The sequence below is a fragment of the Sceloporus occidentalis genome, unplaced genomic scaffold, assembly GCF_023333645.1.
Source record: "Sceloporus occidentalis isolate IW3139 unplaced genomic scaffold, rSceOcc1.0.p SCAF_39, whole genome shotgun sequence".
Taxonomy (NCBI): Eukaryota; Metazoa; Chordata; class Lepidosauria; order Squamata; family Phrynosomatidae; genus Sceloporus; species Sceloporus occidentalis.
In genome coordinates this window covers 7,129,215-7,146,792 of record NW_028317019.1, presented here as the reverse complement: position 1 = coordinate 7,146,792, position 17,578 = coordinate 7,129,215, and the positions used below count along the sequence as shown (strand labels likewise).

Genomic DNA, 17,578 nt, shown 5'->3' with positions numbered 1-17,578 from the left:
CTGCCTAGGGATAGTAGGCCCTCTGTGGCCCCAGGAGGAGAACGGCGGAGCCAGGGACCAGACTGCATCCCTGCCTTCCTTCCCAGCAGAAGAGGGGCCCTCAGGACAAGGAGGGAAAGGCCAGGAAGAGGAAGGCTCCCCATAACCCAGGAAGCACTTGGGGATGATGGGGTTTGTGGAAGGGGGTCACCGGGGCCAGGAGTGGGATGCAGGAACACTGGGGACAATGGGATTTCTGGCAGGCGGTCACCGGGGCCAGGATCGGATGCAGGAGCACTCTGGGGATGATGGAATAGGTCGCAGGGCGGCAGAGAGTAGGAAATGGCATGAAGGAAGAGGAGGGGGATGAAGGAGCAGGATTCAGGCGGTCACTGGGGCCAGGGTTCAAATGCAGGAGAAGGCAGGGGATGATGGCATAGGTCACAGGGGGTCACCGGGGCCAGGATCAGATGCAGGAGCACTCTGGGGATGATGGGATTTGTGGCAGGGGGTCACCTGGGCCAGGATCAGGACACAGGAGCACTCTGGGGATGATGGAATTTGAGGAGGGGAACACACTTACAGGATGATGGGATTTGTGGCAGAGGGTCACTGGGGCCAGGATGGGATGCAGGAGCACTCTGGGGATGATGGAATAGGTCGCAGGGCGGCAGAGAGTAGGAAATGGCATGAAGGAAGAGGAGGGGGATGAAGGAGCAGGATTCAGGCGGTCACTGGGGCCAGGGTTCAAATGCAGGAGAAGGCAGGGGATGATGGCATAGGTCACAGGGGGTCACCGGGGCCAGGATCAGATGCAGGAGCACTCTGGGGATGATGGGATTTGTGGCAGGGGGTCACCTGGGCCAGGATCAGGACACAGGAGCACTCTGGGGATGATGGAATTTGAGGAGGGGAACACACTTACAGGATGATGGGATTTGTGGCAGAGGGTCACTGGGGCCAGGATGGGATGCAGGAGCACTCTGGGGATGATGGAATAGGTCGCAGGGCGGCAGAGAGTAGGAAATGGCATGAAGGAAGAGGAGGGGGATGAAGGAGCAGGATTCAGGCGGTCACTGGGGCCAGGGTTCAAATGCAGGAGAAGGCAGGGGATGATGGCATAGGTCACAGGGGGTCACTGGGGCTAGGGTTCAGATGCAGGAGAAGACAAAGGATGATGGGATAGTTTGCACGGTGGCAGAGAGGACCAGATGGCATGAAGCAAGAGGAGGAGGATGAAGGAGCAGGATGCAGGGGGCCAAGCGCTTTATAAATAAAGGTTAATAATAATAAGGGAGGTGACATCCAAGTGTTTTTCGACACCAGACCAATTCGAAGTGACATCGAAGTGAGCTTGGAAGCGAATTTTGTGAATTCCCTCCCCCCCCCCCCCCGATTTTACCAAAATGAGGGGTCACTTTGGACTCACTGCGGAAGCCCCATGGAAGGGGCGCCCATGGAAAGGAATGGCATCTGATAACACTTTCAGATACGTTCAGAGGGACTTGGCTTTTGTCCTGCATTGAGAGGAGCCCTGGAGGCCCAGTGGTTCAATGTCTGTCCTGCAGCCACTCACTCAAAACCACAGGGTTGCGAGTTCAAGACCAGAAAAAGGGCTCAAGCTTGACTCAGGCTTGCATCCTCCCAAGGAAGTTGCTAAAATGAGCACCCAGATTGTTGGGGGTAATTAGCTTAGGCAGTATCAAGCAATAGACAAATGACTATAGTTGTTCTATTATTATTATTATTATTATTATTAAATGAATACATACCTTCCTTTCCAGTTAATTGTTCAAACGGAGGCTGTGTATTTTGTTGTGAAATACTGCGATTTAGAGGAGCAAACAAGGTTTCCTTTTACGATAGAAAGAGTAAGTATAAAAATCTTTTTCTCAGCCAAATAGTATAATTAGCTTTTTAAATTTCTATAGACCTTCTATAGAATTTTATAGCGTGTTTTATCTGCTTTGTGTTATTTTGATATGGCCTAAGGGCTAATCAATATGTATGTAAAGTATATGGGATTTATTCTTAATCCAGATATACTGCCTTACATGTAGAGAAATGTTTTTCCATCTTCATAATCATCATCATCATTATTATTATTTTGTTTTTCTATAAGGTCGAGGGCCAGCATGAGAATAAAGATACAAAAACATCCTTCCTTCCAAAACTGTTGCAGGTACGCATACTAATAATAATTATTACTATTATTATTATTATTATTATTTTATGATATGTATAACCCACCCTTCAGCCCTAAACACTTTTAGTGGGGGGAAAATACTGAGAAGTAAAAGATACAATAGTAATTTAATTAGTGTCTCCAAAAAGAGTAACTGTGGTGGGCCTACGTGACTGACCTGTTTTTATTCTACTTCATTCATTCAACTGAAGGACAGAGCGCCTCTGAAGTGCCCCGGACACAAAGGTTCCTCATCTGCCACCAACGGAGGTAAGAGTCTGCTCTAAAGGAAAGATGGGCCTCAATGGAGGTGGAAACATCATGGGTTGATTCCTTCTCATTGTTCCAAATAGGCATGAAAAACAGACTTGGAATAGGGTTGCCATGATTCCCTTCCACAAAACTAGCACAAAATGTAGGACAAATTGTAGGGCATTTAAGCAGAAAGCCATGGCAAACCTCTTCTGAGCAAATTTTGCCAAGCAAACCGCAGGAGAGGTTTGCTTTAAGGCCTCCATGAGGTGGAAAACAACTTGAAGGTACACAATAATCAATAATAAGTAAGTATTGTTGCTTTAAGTGCAGCAGAGGGTCTATACTATTACTTTCAGAACAACTTTATAGCTCCTTTAAAGAACTAAAAGTCATCTTAGATTCCTTTGACTATTTTGCAGGTCTGTGAATTAGACAGTCGCAGGTGGTAAAAACTAGGTCCCCTCTGTCTTGGAGTTTGGGACCAGTGGCTTATTGTGATTGATTTCTATAGTGGAGATGTATCCTAAAATGCTGTATGAAAGCTAAGGATCAGTTTCCTGGCTCATGGAAGAGTCTTTCATTTCCATCTCTCAGCCTGGGCATTTTAAGGGTCCCTATGTATCATAGACAGACTCTCTTTTAGGGTACCTGCCTTCATATATTATGGGTTTTTTATCATCCACGTCTTGAAAATATTCAAAAGATATATAAATTCAAAAAAGCGCATGTTGATTTGCCATGTAGTACAAGACATGCCTGTGTTCGCCTGGAAAATGAGTATGCAAAGGGATCCCTATCTCCTTTTTGGTTGTTGATTCAGAGCTGCTGTGGATTTCTGTCTTCTCTTGAGATATGGGGCACAGTTTCATTACACTGGGTCGCTAAAATGAGTACCCAGATATTTGGGATCAATTAGCTTACAGTTGTAAGCCGCTTAGACACTGATTAGCCAGTATATAAATGACTATAGTTGTTTTGTTGTTGTTATTATTATTATGAAGTGAATACATATCTTCCTTTCCAGCTGCTTGTCGAAACTGATGAAGGATATTTCACTATGAACTGGAAGAACAGACCAACATTTCTTTAATATAGAAAGAGTACTATACACAACTTTTCCTCGGCTGTACTTGGCTGAGGGGACCTAAGCCCAGGTCACACTATGTTTCCGTGAAGCAGCCAGGTGGGTATTTTCATCTTCCAACAGATAGTAAACTATATGTTATTTATTCTTAATTCGGAGATACTGCTTACATGTAGACAATTATATCAATATATCAATATGTAAGTTTTCTTTTTTCTCTAGAACCTTTTTTGTAAACTAAGGCAGGTTACATACCACCTGAAAGCAGCAGTCTGGCTCCACCGCCGGTTTCAGCGTCCGGGAGCTGTAGCGGCCACACCGTGAGGCTCCCGGACGCTGCCGAGAATGAGCATAGAAATCGCGCTCCTTCTCGCGCCACGGAAAAGACACCGCAAAGCACAAGGGGCGCATTTGTGGCGTCATTTCCGGGGCGACACGTGCGGACGCAACGCGTCCAGCACGTAAAGATGGCGGCGCCCGTGTGTATAGGGCACCGCCATCTTTATGCCCCCGTCACGTGCTAGGGGTGAGTCCGGTATGGACACTAGGTCCCGGCCCAACCCTAGCACGTGACGGAGGTGCCAAAAGAGCCCGTGTGTAACGGGCCTAAGAGATCTGGTCTTTTAGAGCATCTTGGAAGGAGGAATAATAAGATAACTCATAATTTTGATTATCACTAAGTGTTATTTGTTGCAATTATCTTTGTTATGTGTATTGTATTGTATGATGGGTGTTTATCTATGTTGATTAATTAAGAACATGCAGAAGAAGGGGAAGGACTGGAATTCCCTTGGGGTTCCCTTCCATCTCTAGGACGTTATGTATTCCTGCATGGCAGAAGAAGGGGATGGACTGGATGGCCCTTGAGGGTCCCTTCGAGCTCTAGGACTCTATGAATTCCTCCATGGCAGAAGAAGAGGATGGACTGGATGGCCCTTGGGGTTCCCTTCCATCTCTATGTATTCCTGCATGGTAGAAGAAGGGGATGGACTGGATGGCCCTTGTCTCTAGGACTCTTTGTATTCCTGCATGGCAGAAGAAGGGGATGGACTGTATATCCCTTGGGGTCCCTGCTCTCTCCAGGATCCTATGTATTCCTGCATGGCAGAAGAAGGGGCTGGACTGGATGGCCCTTGGGGTTCCCTTCCATCTCTAGGACCCTATGTATTCCTGCATGGCAGAAAAAGGCAATCGACTGGATGGCCCTTGGGGTTCCCTTCCATCTCTAGGATGCTATTTATTCCTGCATGGCAGAAGAAGAGAATGGACTGGATGGCCCTTGGGGTTCCCTTCCATCTCTATGTATTCCTGCATGGTAGAAGAAGGGGATGGACTGAATGGCCCTTGGGGTTCCCTTCCATCTCTAGGACCCCTCTGTATTCCTGCATGGCAGAAGAAAAGGATGGACTGGATGGCCCTTGGGGTTCCCTTCCATCTCTAGGACTCTTATGTATTCTTGCGTGACAAAAGAAGGGGGTGGACAGGATGGACATTGGGGTTCCCTTTTATCTCTAGGACCCTATGTATTCCTGCATGGCAGAAGAAGGGAATTGACTGGATGGCCCTGGGGTTCCCTTCCATCCCTCGTACTCTATGTATTCCTGCATGGCAGAAGAAGGGGATGGACTGGATGGCCCTTGGGGTTCCCTTCCATCTCTAGGACTGTATGTATTCTTGCATGGCAGAAGAAGAGGATGGACTGGATGGTCCTTGGGGGTCCATTCCATTGTCCTGATCCTATGTATTCCTGCATGGCAGAAGAAGGCGGTGGACTGGATGGCCCTTGGTGTTCCCTTCCATCTCCTGAGCTCTATGTATTCCTGCATGATGGAAATAGGGGCTGGACTGGATGGCCCTTGGGGGTCCCTTCCCTCTCTCGGATCCTATGTGTTCCTGCCTGACAGAAGAAGGGGCTGGACTGGATGGCCCTTGGAGTTCCCTTCCTTCTCTCAGATCCTATGTGTTCCTGCATGGCAGAAGAAGGGGCTGGACTGGATGGCCCTTGGGGGTCCCTTCAATCTTCCTGATCCTATGTATTCCTGCATGGCAGAAGAAGGGGAAGGACTGGGTGGCCTTTGTGGGTCCATTCCATCCTCCTGATCCTATGTATACCTGCATGGCCGAAGAAGGGGATGGACTGGATGGCCCTTCGGGGCCCATTCCATCTTCCTGATCCTATGTATTCCTGCATGGCAGAAGAAGGGGAAGGAATGGGTGGCCCTTGCGGGTCCATTCCATCTTCTTTATCCTATGTATTCCTGCCTGGCAGAAGAAGTGGATGGACTGGATGGCCCTTGGGGGTCCCTTCCATCTTTCTGATCCTATGTATTCTTGCATGGCAGAAGAAGGGGCTTCACTGGATGGCCCTTAGGGGCCCCTTCCATCTTCTTGATCCTATGTATTCCTGCATGGCAGAAGAAGGGGGAGGACTGGGTGGCCCTTGGGGATCCACCCCATCCTCCTGATCCTATGTATTGCTGCCTGGTAGAAGAAGGGGATGGACTGGATGGCCCTTGGGGGTCCCTTCCATCTTCTTGGTCCTAGATATTCCTGCAAGGACTGGGTAGCCCTTGGGGGTCCATTCCATCTTCCTGGTCTTCTGTATTCCTGCATGGCAGAAGAAGGGGATGGACTGGATGGCCCTTTGGGGTACCTTCCATCTTCCTGATCCTTCTTTTGCCATGCAGAAATACATAGGGTCCTAGAGATGGAACCCCAAGGGCCATCCAGTTCATAACCTTCTTCTTCCATGCAGGAATACATAGAGTCCTAGAGATGGAAGGGACCCCGAGGACCATCCAGTCCAGCCCCTTCTTTTGTCATGTAGGAATACATAGGGTGCTAGAGATGGAAGGGATCCCCAAGGGCAATCCAGTCCATCCCTTCTTCTGCCATGCAGGAATACATAGAGTCCTAGAGATAGAAGGGAACCCCAAAGGCCATCCAGTCCATCCCCTTCTTCTGCCATGCAGGAATACTTAGAGTCCTAGAGATCGAACTGATACCCAAGGGCCATCCAGTCCATCCGCTTCTTCTGCCATGCAGGAATACATGGAGTCCTTGAGATGGAAGGGAACCCCAAGGGCCATCCAGTCCTTCCCATTCTTCTGCCATGCAGGAATACATGGAGTCCTTGAGATGGAAGGGAACCCCAAGGGCCATCCAGTCCTTCCCATTCTTCTGCCATGCAGGAATACATAGAATCCTCCGGGAGGCCAAGGGCCAAAATCAGTTTCCTTCCTCTTGCTTCCCCTGAAGCTGTCCAAGGTGGTCCATGGGTCTTCTGGGTACACTGACCATTCCCCCTCCTGCCTTTGTATTGTGGCTAAAAACTGCCTCCTAGAAGCTGAAGGGAGGGTCTTTCATTTCGCAGTCTGCCCTCCTCCATCCGAAGAGGACTGACTTCCCAAAGTGGCCTTTCCAGTAGGTCTTTCGTCTTGTCAGCCTCCTGGGCTGAGGCTCCAGGCAGGTTGCCATAATTGTCCACTAAAACCTGTGACAAAATGTAGGACAAATTGTAGACCAAACTGTATGACAACTGCAGGACAAAACTCAGCCCAAAATGCAGGACATGTAAGGTCCTCAATTTCCCTTAAATGTCCTACATTTTGGGCTGAGTTTTATCCTGCAGTTGTCCTACAGTTTGGTCTATATTTTGTTCCACATTTTGTCCCAGGTTTTAGTGGACAATTATGGCAACCCAGAAGGCTGGCTGCTGGTGGCTCTGGAATCCTGGGTTCAGGCCAGTGGCAACAGAGCCCCCCACGTGGACTGCCACGGCCTCAGAGAGGTCTGGCCACAACGAGCGGACAGTGAAAGTGTCCACCAACATGATGAGCAGAGAGTCCTTCCAGAGATCTGGGTGCAAATGTCAAGGTCCGGTTCATGTGTCAGTCAATGGCAAGCTCCAGGAAAAGGGAGTCCCTCTGAAACTCTAGGAGGAACTTCCTGAGAGTAAGGGCTGTTTGGCACTGGAAGACATTGCCTTGGAGCGTAATGGAGTCTCCTTCTTTGGAGGCTGTCTTTAAGCAGAGGCTGGATGTTCATCTGTCAATGGGGCTGCTTTGATGGAGAGTTCCTGCATGGCAGAAGAAGAAGGGGCTTGGACTGGAGCAGGGCCCTTCTTGGGGCCTCTTCCAACTCTAGGATCCTATGAAATCCAAACAGTGCATTATAAGACTTTAACTCTGTAACTGTTGAAAAATAATAATAAGAAGCTTGTTGCTTGAGGGCTTTGAAAACTTTGGGTTTTCTTGGGCTACTGCAGCTTTTCCCAGAATCCCCTGCAGCAGCCATGCCACGATTGTGGAGCAGGGGATTCTGGGAAACACTGCAGTGGCCGAAGGTGAGTTCTCCCTGCTCTCTAAGCCAGGAAAACCCCTCGACACTGGGCCTCCCTCTGCTTCTATACACTTTTGTCTATGCATTTGTGTGTGTGTGTGTGTGTGTGTGTGTGTATATATATGTGTGTGTGTGTGTGTGTGTGTGTGTGTGTATATATATATGTGTGTGTGTGTATATGTGTATGTGTGTGTGTATATATATATATGTGTGTGTGTGTGTATGTGTGTACATATATATATGTGTGTGTGTTTGTGTGTGTGTGTATATATATATGTGTGTGTGTGTGTGTATGTGTGTGTATATAAATATATATATATAAGTGTGTGTGTGTGTGTAAAAGTGTATAAAGTACAGGGGCAGAGTTTGGGTGCGTATAATTTTATAGACATAAATGTAGACCCAGATCTTTCTCATTAATCTCTCTCTAATCTCTATCTTTTTGGAGTCCATTTTCTGGGCGGGGCTTTTGCCTTTCCCTCAGAGTCCTCCTCCAAGCCTCCTCTCTAGGGTTGGACGGCATTTTAGGGCCGGGCGGAAGTGGGGCCTTCTTAGGGCTCTAGCTCCGCCCCTTTCCTCCTCCTTTGTGCCGAAATCGCTGCCTGGCGGAAGTGGGAGGGAGGGGGCTCGGCTTCCGGTGCTCCAAGGAGGAGGAGGTGAGTGACTCTGGGCCTTTGGGGATGATGGGATAGGAGATCACTCGCATAAAAAGTCCTCCAACATTTGGGGGAAGAACGGGGTCTGAGTATGGAGGGTAATAGCAATGATAACGATACAGCTGCCGCCTCCCTTTCGCCCTGGGCTTCCCTTCTCCTTTCCTGGTTTGCAGACAAAGGCAGCCTTTGGAAGGAAGAAGAGCAGCTGGGCCTCCAGAACCAGAGGGACCTTGCCTTGGAAAGTGGGATCTGGGGAACGGGAGGGAGGGCCAGGATCTGAGTGGGCCATTAAGGGAGAGTGAGTGGGCCCTGCCTCCCGCCTCCCTCTCCTGGGCCTTTGGGGGATGATGGGATAGGCGACCCTTCCCAGAAAGAGACCTTGGACATTCGGAGGGGGCTGAATATGGACAGCGGACTATGAACGTCCCAAAGGAAGGAAGAGGACTCCTCTCAGAGTGCATCCCCCAGTATCCCCTGGTCAGAATGGCTCTAAAGAGGGGATTCTGAGTGTTGTCTTCATCCCTGAAGAGGAGGCATTGCTCCTCCACTCAGGACCCCTTCCTCTCTGACTGCATCCCCCAGAATCCCCTGGTCAGAATGGCTCTAAAGAGGGGATTCTGGGTGTTGTCTTCATCCCTGAAGAGGAGGCATTGCTCATCCATTCAGGATGGCTTCCTCTCGGACTCCACCCCCAAGAATCCCTTGGTCAAAATGGCTCTAAATGGGGGATTCTGGGCGTTGCATTCATTCCTGAAGAGGATGCATTACTCATCCACTCAGGACTCCTTCCTCTTGGACTGCATCCCCCATAATCCCCTGGTCAGAATGGCTCTAAATGGGGGATTCTGGGTGTTGCCTTCATCCCTGAAGAGGAAGCATTGCTCTTCCACTCAGGACTCCTTCCTCTCAGACTCATCCCCAGAATCCCTGGAGCTTGGTGCAGAGACAGGGGGATGTCTTAGTGCTTCTTCCTCCTGGATCCTGGGATCTGGAGCTACTTGGAGGGATTGAGGATTCTCCAAAAGACATCTCTAGCATCAGAGTTCAGGGAACTGGGCTGGAAAGTCCTAAGGGCCCCCAAAACTGCAGCCTCCCAGAGTCTCTAGGAGAGCCCCCTTCTCCATGGGCAGATGCCCCTGGACCCGCTTTGGCTTCCCCTGGTTCATGGGGGGCAGGGAAGGGGCTGCTTGGCTCCCAATGTGTCAAGGGGGTTCTTTGGGAAGGGGAAACCCCTGCACCCCCAAATAGATCCAGGGTCAGAAGAGGGCTCAGACAGGGGGGTCCCACTGGGTCCCATGGTCCAGCAGGAAGGAGGGGGGCCCTTTCCCAGCCTCCTTTGAGGGTTCCATCTGGGCGCTGGGGCCCCTTCTCCTCTCTGGAGGGACTTTTGGGGAAGCAGAGCCTGACCTGCCCCCTTCCCTTCTTCCTCCCCTTAGGAAACCCCAAAGAAAGGAAGAGGAGCTGCGCATTCGGACATCAGAGAATGGCAAAGGAGAAGGAGCTCCGAGGGAAGATGGAGGAAGAACAGTCCCTGGAGAAAGGTAACTGAGAACCCAAGAGGGAAGGAAAGAGGGGGACCCAAAGGGTGCTCAGCAATGGTTCCTTTTCATCCTGGGGAGAAGTGACCAGTGGGGTGTCCAGTAGGGCTCTGTCCTGGGCCCAGGGCTATTCCACATCTTTATCAATGACTTGGAGGACAGAATTGGGGGCATACACATCAAATTTGCAGATGACACCAAATTAGGAAGAGTAGCTAATACTCCAGAGGACAGGATCAAGATTCAAAATGACCTGAATAGACTAGAAAGTTGGACCACAGCTAACAAAATGAACTTCAACAGGGAGAAATGTAAGGTACTCCACTTAGGGCAGAAAAATGAAATGCATGGATATAGGTTTATGGGGCACAGCTGGCTGAACAATAAACTTATACATGTGAAAGGGATCAAGGAGTCCAAGTAGACCACAGATCGAACATGAGTCAACAGTGTGATGCGGCAGCTAACAAGGCCAATACAATTTTAGGTTGCATCAGTAGAAGTACAGTGTCTAGATCAGTGATGGCGAACCTATGGCACACATGCCAGAGGTGGCACTCTGTGGGCACACATGCTGTCGCCCTAGCACAGAGTTTGTCAAAGTTTCTTACTAGAAAGCCAGAGGGACGTTGGCACTTTGCAAGAAATAAGTGGGGCCTAGGTTGCAATTTGGGCACTCGGTCTGTAAAAGGTTCACCATCACAGGTCTAGATCAATGGAAGTAATAGTGCCACTATATTCTGCTTTGGTCAGGCCCCACCTGGAATATTGTTTCCAGTTCTGGGCGGCACAATTCAAAAAGGATGTGGAGAAACTGGAGCCATGTGTCCAAAGGAGGGCGACTAAAATGGTGAAAGGTCTAGAAACCCATGAAGCCCTATGAGGAACGACTTAGGGAGCTGGGGAAGTTTAGCCTGGAGAAGAGAAGGTTAAGAGGTGATATGATAGCCCTGTTTAAATATCTGAAGGGTTGTCATGTTGAGGAGGGAGCAAGCTTGTTTTCTGCTGCTCCAGAGAACAGGACCCAATGGAGCAATGGATGCAAGCTCCAGGAAAAGAGATTCCAGCTCAACATTAGGAAGAACTTCCTGACAGTAAGGGCTGTCCGACAGTGGAAAACATTCTTTCCTCAGAAATTGTGGTGGAGTCTCCTTCTTTAGACGTCTTTAAACAGAGGTTGGATGGCCATCTGTTGGGTATGCTTTGATAGAGATTTCCTGCATGGCACGGGCTTGGACTGTATGGCCCTTGTGGTCTCTTCCAGCTCTATGATTCTGTGATTCACTGCCCCATGGCCATCTCCCTCTGGCCCCTCTCAGTCCCAGGTTGGCCTTAGAGAAAGGGAACTGACCCCCAAGAGAGAGAGAAAGAAAGAGCGGGACCCCCAAGACCCCTTCCTCTCTGCCCTATGGCCTTCTCCCTTTGGCCCCTCTCAGTCCCAGGTTGGCCTTAGAGAAAGGGAACTGACCCTGAAGAGAGAGAGAGAAAGAGGGGGACCCCCAAGATCCCTTCCTCTCTGCCCCATGGCCTTCTCCCTCTGGCCCCTCTCAGTCCCAGGTTGGCCTTAGAGAAAGGGAACTGACCCCCAAGAGAGAGTGAGAAAGGAATAGGGGGACCCCCAAGACCCCTTCCTCTCTGCCTCATGGCCTTCTTCCTCTGGCCCCTCTCAGTCCCAGGTTCACCTTAGAAAAAGGGAACTGAACCCCAAGAGAGAGAGAAAGAGAGGGACCCCCAAGACCCCTTCCTCTCTGCCCCATGGCCTTCTTCCTCTGGCCCCTCTCAGTCCCAGGTTGGCCTTAGAGAAAGGGAACTGACCCCAAGAGAGAGAGAGAAAGATGGGGACCTCCAAGACCCCTTCCTCTCTGCCCCATGGCCATCTCCCTGTGGCCCCAATCAGTCCCAGGTTGGCCTTAGAGAAAGGGAATTGACCCGAGGAGAGAGAGAGAAAGAAAGAGGGGACCCCCAAGATCCCTTCCTCTCTGCCCTATGGCATTCTCCCTCTGGCCCCTCTCAGTCCCAGGTTGGCCTTAGAGAAAGAGAACTGACCCCAAGAGAGAGAGAAATAGGGGACCCCCAAGACCCCTTCCTCTCTGCCCCATGGCCTTCTCCCTCTGGCCCCTCTCAGTCCCAGGTTGGCCTTAGATAGGGTTGCCATAAGTCAGGACCTCCAAACCGGGACAAATGTAGGGCAACATTTTCAAATGTAGGACACATTGTTTAAAAATGAAGGACACACAAAAAAATTGGAGGGTTTTTAAAAAATGTTAATATAAATGCATGTTTTTTAGGCATGATCAAAATGGAGGACATTTTCGCATCATTCCTAGACAGATGGCAGAAATGTACTTGCCCTCGGGTTCAACTGTACTTCTCAGAAGTGTGTACTTGGTCAAGGGACTGTGGTTTTTCTTCACTGCGCATGAGTTTGTAAAAATCACAGCAAGTTACACTGGCCATGCCTCAGAGGCTTGTTGATATCAATATCACCATCATCATCATCTCTATAATTGTCCAAGAAAGGCAGACTTTTTAGCATTCAAAGCACCATAAATACACAGAAAATGCACTTGCATATATTTAATAATAAAAAATAATGGGTAAAAAACAACAAGGCAGGTGTGTGTGTGTGTGTGTGTATAAAATAAAAATTAATGTAATAAAATAAAAAACAAGCAACAGTAAAAATTAATAAAATGAAATGAAAAACAAAAATAAAAATTAATAAAATAAAATAAAAGCAAGCAATAATAAAAATAATAAAATAAAATAAAAGCAAGCAATAATAAAAATAAATGCAATAAAATAAAAACAAGCAATAATAAAAATCAATAAAATAACATAAAAGCAAGCAATAATAAAAATCAATGAAATAAAATAAAAGCAAGCAATAATAAAAATAAATGCAATAAAATAAAAACAAGCAATAATAAAAATAAATGAAATAAAATAAAAACAAGCAATAATAAAAATTAATAAAATAAAAAAACAAAAAATAAGTATTTTATATTTTTAAAAATTAATTTAATAAAAACCCCAAGGCAGACCTGAAATGGCCCCTGACTCACCTTTACACCTCCTCCAGCTCTTCATCCTCCTCCTCCCTCCCCTCCTCGGCGCAAGGGCGCGCATGTGGAGAATGTGCGTGCGCTGCCGCTGGCCCATGCTACGGCTGGGGCGGCACGTGCAAGGGAAAAGGAGCCCGTCCCCTTTGGCCACCTGGCCAATGGCAGGCTGGCCCAAGGGGACAAGCTCCTCTGTCATAGCCCCGTGCGCGGGCGGCAAAGCCCCGCCGTGGGTGGTGCGGCAGCGCTGCGAGGAGGAGGAAGGCGGTGCTGCCCAGGAGCAGGAGGGCGGTGCTGCCCAAGAAGAGGAGGAGGTGGGTTGGCGGCCAGCCGCATTAGCGGCCGCGGCAATGGTCGCATGAGAGGGGCTGGCCCGGAGGTGGGACAAAGGCCGGGGTTGGGGGGGAACTGGACCAGGGCAAGCAGGGGGGCCAAAAAAGCGGAATTGTCATGGGGGCATCCCTAGCCATAGAGAAAGGGAACTGACCCCCAAGAGAGAGAGAAAGAAAGAGGGGGACGCCAAGACCCCCTCCTCTCTGCCTCATGGCCTTCTCCCTCTGGCCCCTCTCAGTCCCATGGCCTTAGAGAAAGGGAACTGACCCCCAAGAGAGAGAAAAAGAAAGAGGGGGGCCCCCAAGACCCCTTCCTCTCTGCCCTATGGCCTTCTCCCTCTGCCCCCTCTCAGTCCCAGGTTGGCCTTAGAGAAAGGGAACTGACCCCGAGAGAGAGAAAGAAAAAGGGGGCCCCCAAGACCCCTTCCTCTCTGCCCCATGGACTTCTCCCCTTAGAGACCACTCAGGGGTCATGCAGTCCAAACTCCTGTAGCTTGAATCCATTGCTCTAGATCCTATACTCTGGAGCAGCAGAAAACAAACTTGCTCCTTCTTCAATAGGAGACAGCTTCAAATCCTTAAACAGGACTATCATGTCACTTAACCTTCTCTTCTCCAGTCTAAACATAGACAGCCATTCCCTCAGTCTCTCCTCATTAGGGCTTCATGGTTTCCAGACCCTTCTCCTCAGGAAGCCCCTCTGTTGAATAGTCCCTGGCATTGATGTCAGGCTAATCGGTAGGTAATACTTTGGATCCTCTTTCGTTCCCCTTTTTGAAGATGGAGACAACATTGACCCTCCTCCAATGTGCTGGGATGTCTCCAGGAGTCCTCAAAGATTATTGCCAATGGCTCTGAGATTACTTCTGCCCATTCTTTCCATCTGCCCTTCTCCATGAAATCGCACCCACATCCTGCGCACATCCAGCCCCAGCCATTGTCCTGACCGCCAAGATGGCCCCGCTCCCATTCCTTCTGTAGGACCTGGACTGGCTGAGGGAGCGCAAGGCAGGCCACAACACACAAGACACACATCTGTCTCCACTCAACATCTGGAATGGTGTCCCACTGGACTAATGGCAGGACCAGTCCTCTAATGCCTTGCCTCTTTCTTGGCATTTCCTTGGCGCCATGGAAGAAATCGGGAAGCGGAGCAGTTAAGTCAGAGTTTTAGGGAGCACCTTTGGAGGACCACATAGGGAATGTTTTAAGATTGCTGTTCACCACTTGAGTCCCTATATTGGGAGAAAGGCAGGATATGTCAATAGAACATCCATAACAACAAGGTCTATGTATTCTCTGTCTCTTTTCTTTGGCAGAAGATCCCAAACCGGATCTCATCTCCCGTCTGGAAGGAGGAGGAGACCCCTTTGACCAGGGCTCCATGGAAGGAGAAGGAGCTGCAGGTACCTGCCTAGATCTTAGTCAAGAGATGTCCTCCTCTCTGGGGATGAAGGGGCAGAGGGCCTGGGGAAGGTCTCTGACCCATGGGTGGATTGTGAATGGTTCTCTTGGGCCGGCCGTACCCAGTGACCTCTGGCCCAAGACAAAGGCATGGATAGCAATATCGTTCTTCAGGCCAACTCAAACATTTCCCACATTCCATGCTCAGTTTGTCCCCAGGTTTTAGTGTAATTCATACTTGTAAAACTGCCCTCAGCAGGATAAAGTCCCTAGTCCTGGCCTTGGTTCTCCTTCCCTTTTCTGTCAGATAGAAGAGACTGACACTAGGAAGTTCGTTTTCCCATTTCAGGGAGTCTTCTTCCTCTAGTCTTGCAAGACCTGTTGAGTTTCCTTTTGCTTCTCAGAAGCGTCTGGAACTTGAAACTTCTCTTGTATAACATGAGAATGAACATCTGAGTCTATTGGAGCTAAAGGGGAAATTGACCAGAATGGAATAGATGGTTTCTTAGCTGAGAGAGTCTCATATTCCAAAGCGAAGTAAATCATGTTTAAAGTAATGGGGAGAATATAAAATAAAGTAATTCAGATTGATTCTGTGCTTGGCTCCTAATTGGTTTTCCTTTTTCCTGAAGCAGGTAATGAGCAGCAGAGAGAAAACTATGAGGAGCCACCTGCGACATCAATGGAAATTATGGAGCCTTTCATGGAAGCAGAAGAGTTTGGAAATCAAAAGGAACTGAAAAGGAAAAGGGGAAACCAAAGGAAAAACGAAGAGATCAACTCCTCTGCCTCTCATGATGCCATACTTTCTGAACATCTGACTTCAAGCTCAGATCAAGAAGAGTGTCCGGTGTGTGGGAGAACATGCAAATGTAAATCACAATTGAACTCACACTTCAGTGTTCCCATGGGAAAGACACCATACGAATGCATGGAATGTGGGAAGAGCTTCAGTCAGAGTGGAAATCTATGTTTACATCAAAGAGGCCACACTGGGGAGAAGCCATACAAATGCATGGAATGTGGGAAGAGCTTCAGTGACAGTGGAACTCTATCTAAACATAAAAGAATCCACACAGGAGAAAGGCCATATAAATGCATGGAATGTGGGAAGAGTTTTAATCTCAGTGGAACTCTACATTCACATCAAAGAACCCACACAGGGGAGAAACCACATAAATGCATGAAATGTGGGAAGAGCTTCAGTCAGAGTGGAAATCTACACAGACATCAAAGAAGCCACACTGGGGAGAAACCACATAAATGCATGGAATGTGGGAAGAGTTTCAGTCTCCGTGGAAATCTACATAAACATCAAAGAACCCACACAGGAGAAAAACCATATAAATGCATGGAATGTGGGAAGAGCTTCAGTGAGAGTGGAAGTCTACGTTTACATCAAAGAACCCACACAGGAGAAAGACCATATAAATGCATGGAATGTGAGAAGAGCTTCAGTAACAGTGGAAATCTACGTTTACATCAAAGATCCCACACAGGGGAGAAGCCATACAAGTGCATGGAATGTGGGAAGAGCTTCAGTGAGAGTGGAAGTCTACATACACATCAAAGAACCCACACAGGACAAAGACCATATAAATGCATGGAATGTGGGAAGAGCTTCAGTAACAGTGGAAATCTACGTTTACATCAAAGATCCCACACAAGGGAGAAGCCATACAAATGCATGGAGTGTGGGAAGAGCTTCAGTGACAGTGGAACTCTATGTAAACATCAAAGAATCCACACAGGAGAAAGACCATATAAATGCATGGAATGTGGGAAGAGCTTCAGTTGGAGTGGACAACTACATATACATCAAAGAACCCACACAGGGGAGAAACCATACAAATGCATGCAATGCGGGAAGAGCTTCAGTCAGAGTGGACTTCTACATTCACATGAAAGAACCCACACAGGAGAGAAACCATATAAATGCATGGAATGCGGAAAGAGCTTCAGTGACAGTGGAACTCTACGTAAACATCAAAGAACCCACACAGGGGAGAAACCATATAAATGCATGGAATGCGGAAAGAGCTTCAGTCTCAGTGGAAGTCTACATATACATCAAAGAACCCACACAAAGGAGAAACTATATGAATGCATGGAATGTGGGAAGAGCTTCAGTCAGAGTGGACATCTACGTTTACATCAAAGAACCCACACAGGGGAGAAACCCTATAAATGCATGGAATGTGGGAAGAGCTTTAATCGAAGTGAAACTCTACATTTACATCAAAGAACCCACACAGGGGAGAAACCCTATAAATGCATGGAATGTGGGAAGAGCTTCAGTGAGAGTGGAACTCTACGTAATCATCAAAGAACACATACAGGGGAGAAACCATATCAATGCATGGAATGTGGGAAGACCTTCACTCTGAGTAATAAATTACGTCTACATCAAAGAACACATACAGGGGAGAAACCCTATAAATGCATGGAATGTGGGAAGAGCTTCAGTCAGAGTGGAAGTTTACGTTCACATCAAAGAACCCACACAAAGGAGAAACCATATAAATGCATGGAATGTGGGAAGAGCTTCAGTCACAGTGGAAATTTACGTTCGCATCAAAGAACCCACAATAGAGAAACCCTATAAATGCATGGAATATAGAATGGGATAATAAAGTGGCATACCTTATCTAAAAATGCTCAATGAAGGCTTGTTTTTGGGGAATTTATGTCTTTTTTGCAATCTTTTCGAGACTTGGATAGCTGATTAAATTGATGTTTCTG

At 48.2% G+C, this 17,578-nt stretch overlaps 1 protein-coding gene and 1 long non-coding RNA gene across 2 annotated transcripts in view; both read left to right on the top strand.

Moving 5' to 3' along the window:
• LOC149290501 (uncharacterized) overlaps positions 1-17,578 on the top strand; it is a 185,101-nt gene that overhangs the window by 142,974 nt on the left and 24,549 nt on the right. The window lies entirely within an intron of this gene.
• LOC149290503 (uncharacterized) lies at positions 238-17,486 on the top strand. The gene is made up of 8 exons (XM_089489244.1): positions 238-1,258; positions 1,764-1,850; positions 2,102-2,161; positions 2,377-2,434; positions 3,444-3,602; positions 9,937-10,041; positions 14,752-14,838; positions 15,469-17,486. The coding sequence occupies exons 6-8, from the start codon at positions 9,984-9,986 to the stop codon at positions 17,439-17,441; spliced, it is 2,118 nt and encodes a 705-aa protein (XP_089345370.1). The 5' UTR covers positions 238-1,258; positions 1,764-1,850; positions 2,102-2,161; positions 2,377-2,434; positions 3,444-3,602; positions 9,937-9,983; the 3' UTR covers positions 17,442-17,486.

Bases quoted from the DNA above. Each gene is read 5' to 3' on its own strand.
- LOC149290503 (XM_089489244.1), top strand. From the start codon at position 9,984: ATGGCAAAGGAGAAGGAGCTCCGAGGGAAGATGGAGGAAGAACAGTCC. The intron at 10,042-14,751 runs GTAACTGAGAAC...TTTCTTTGGCAG, and splicing joins AGAACAGTCCCTGGAGAAAG to AAGATCCCAAACCGGATCTC. The intron at 14,839-15,468 runs GTACCTGCCTAG...TTTTTCCTGAAG, and splicing joins GGAAGGAGAAGGAGCTGCAG to CAGGTAATGAGCAGCAGAGA.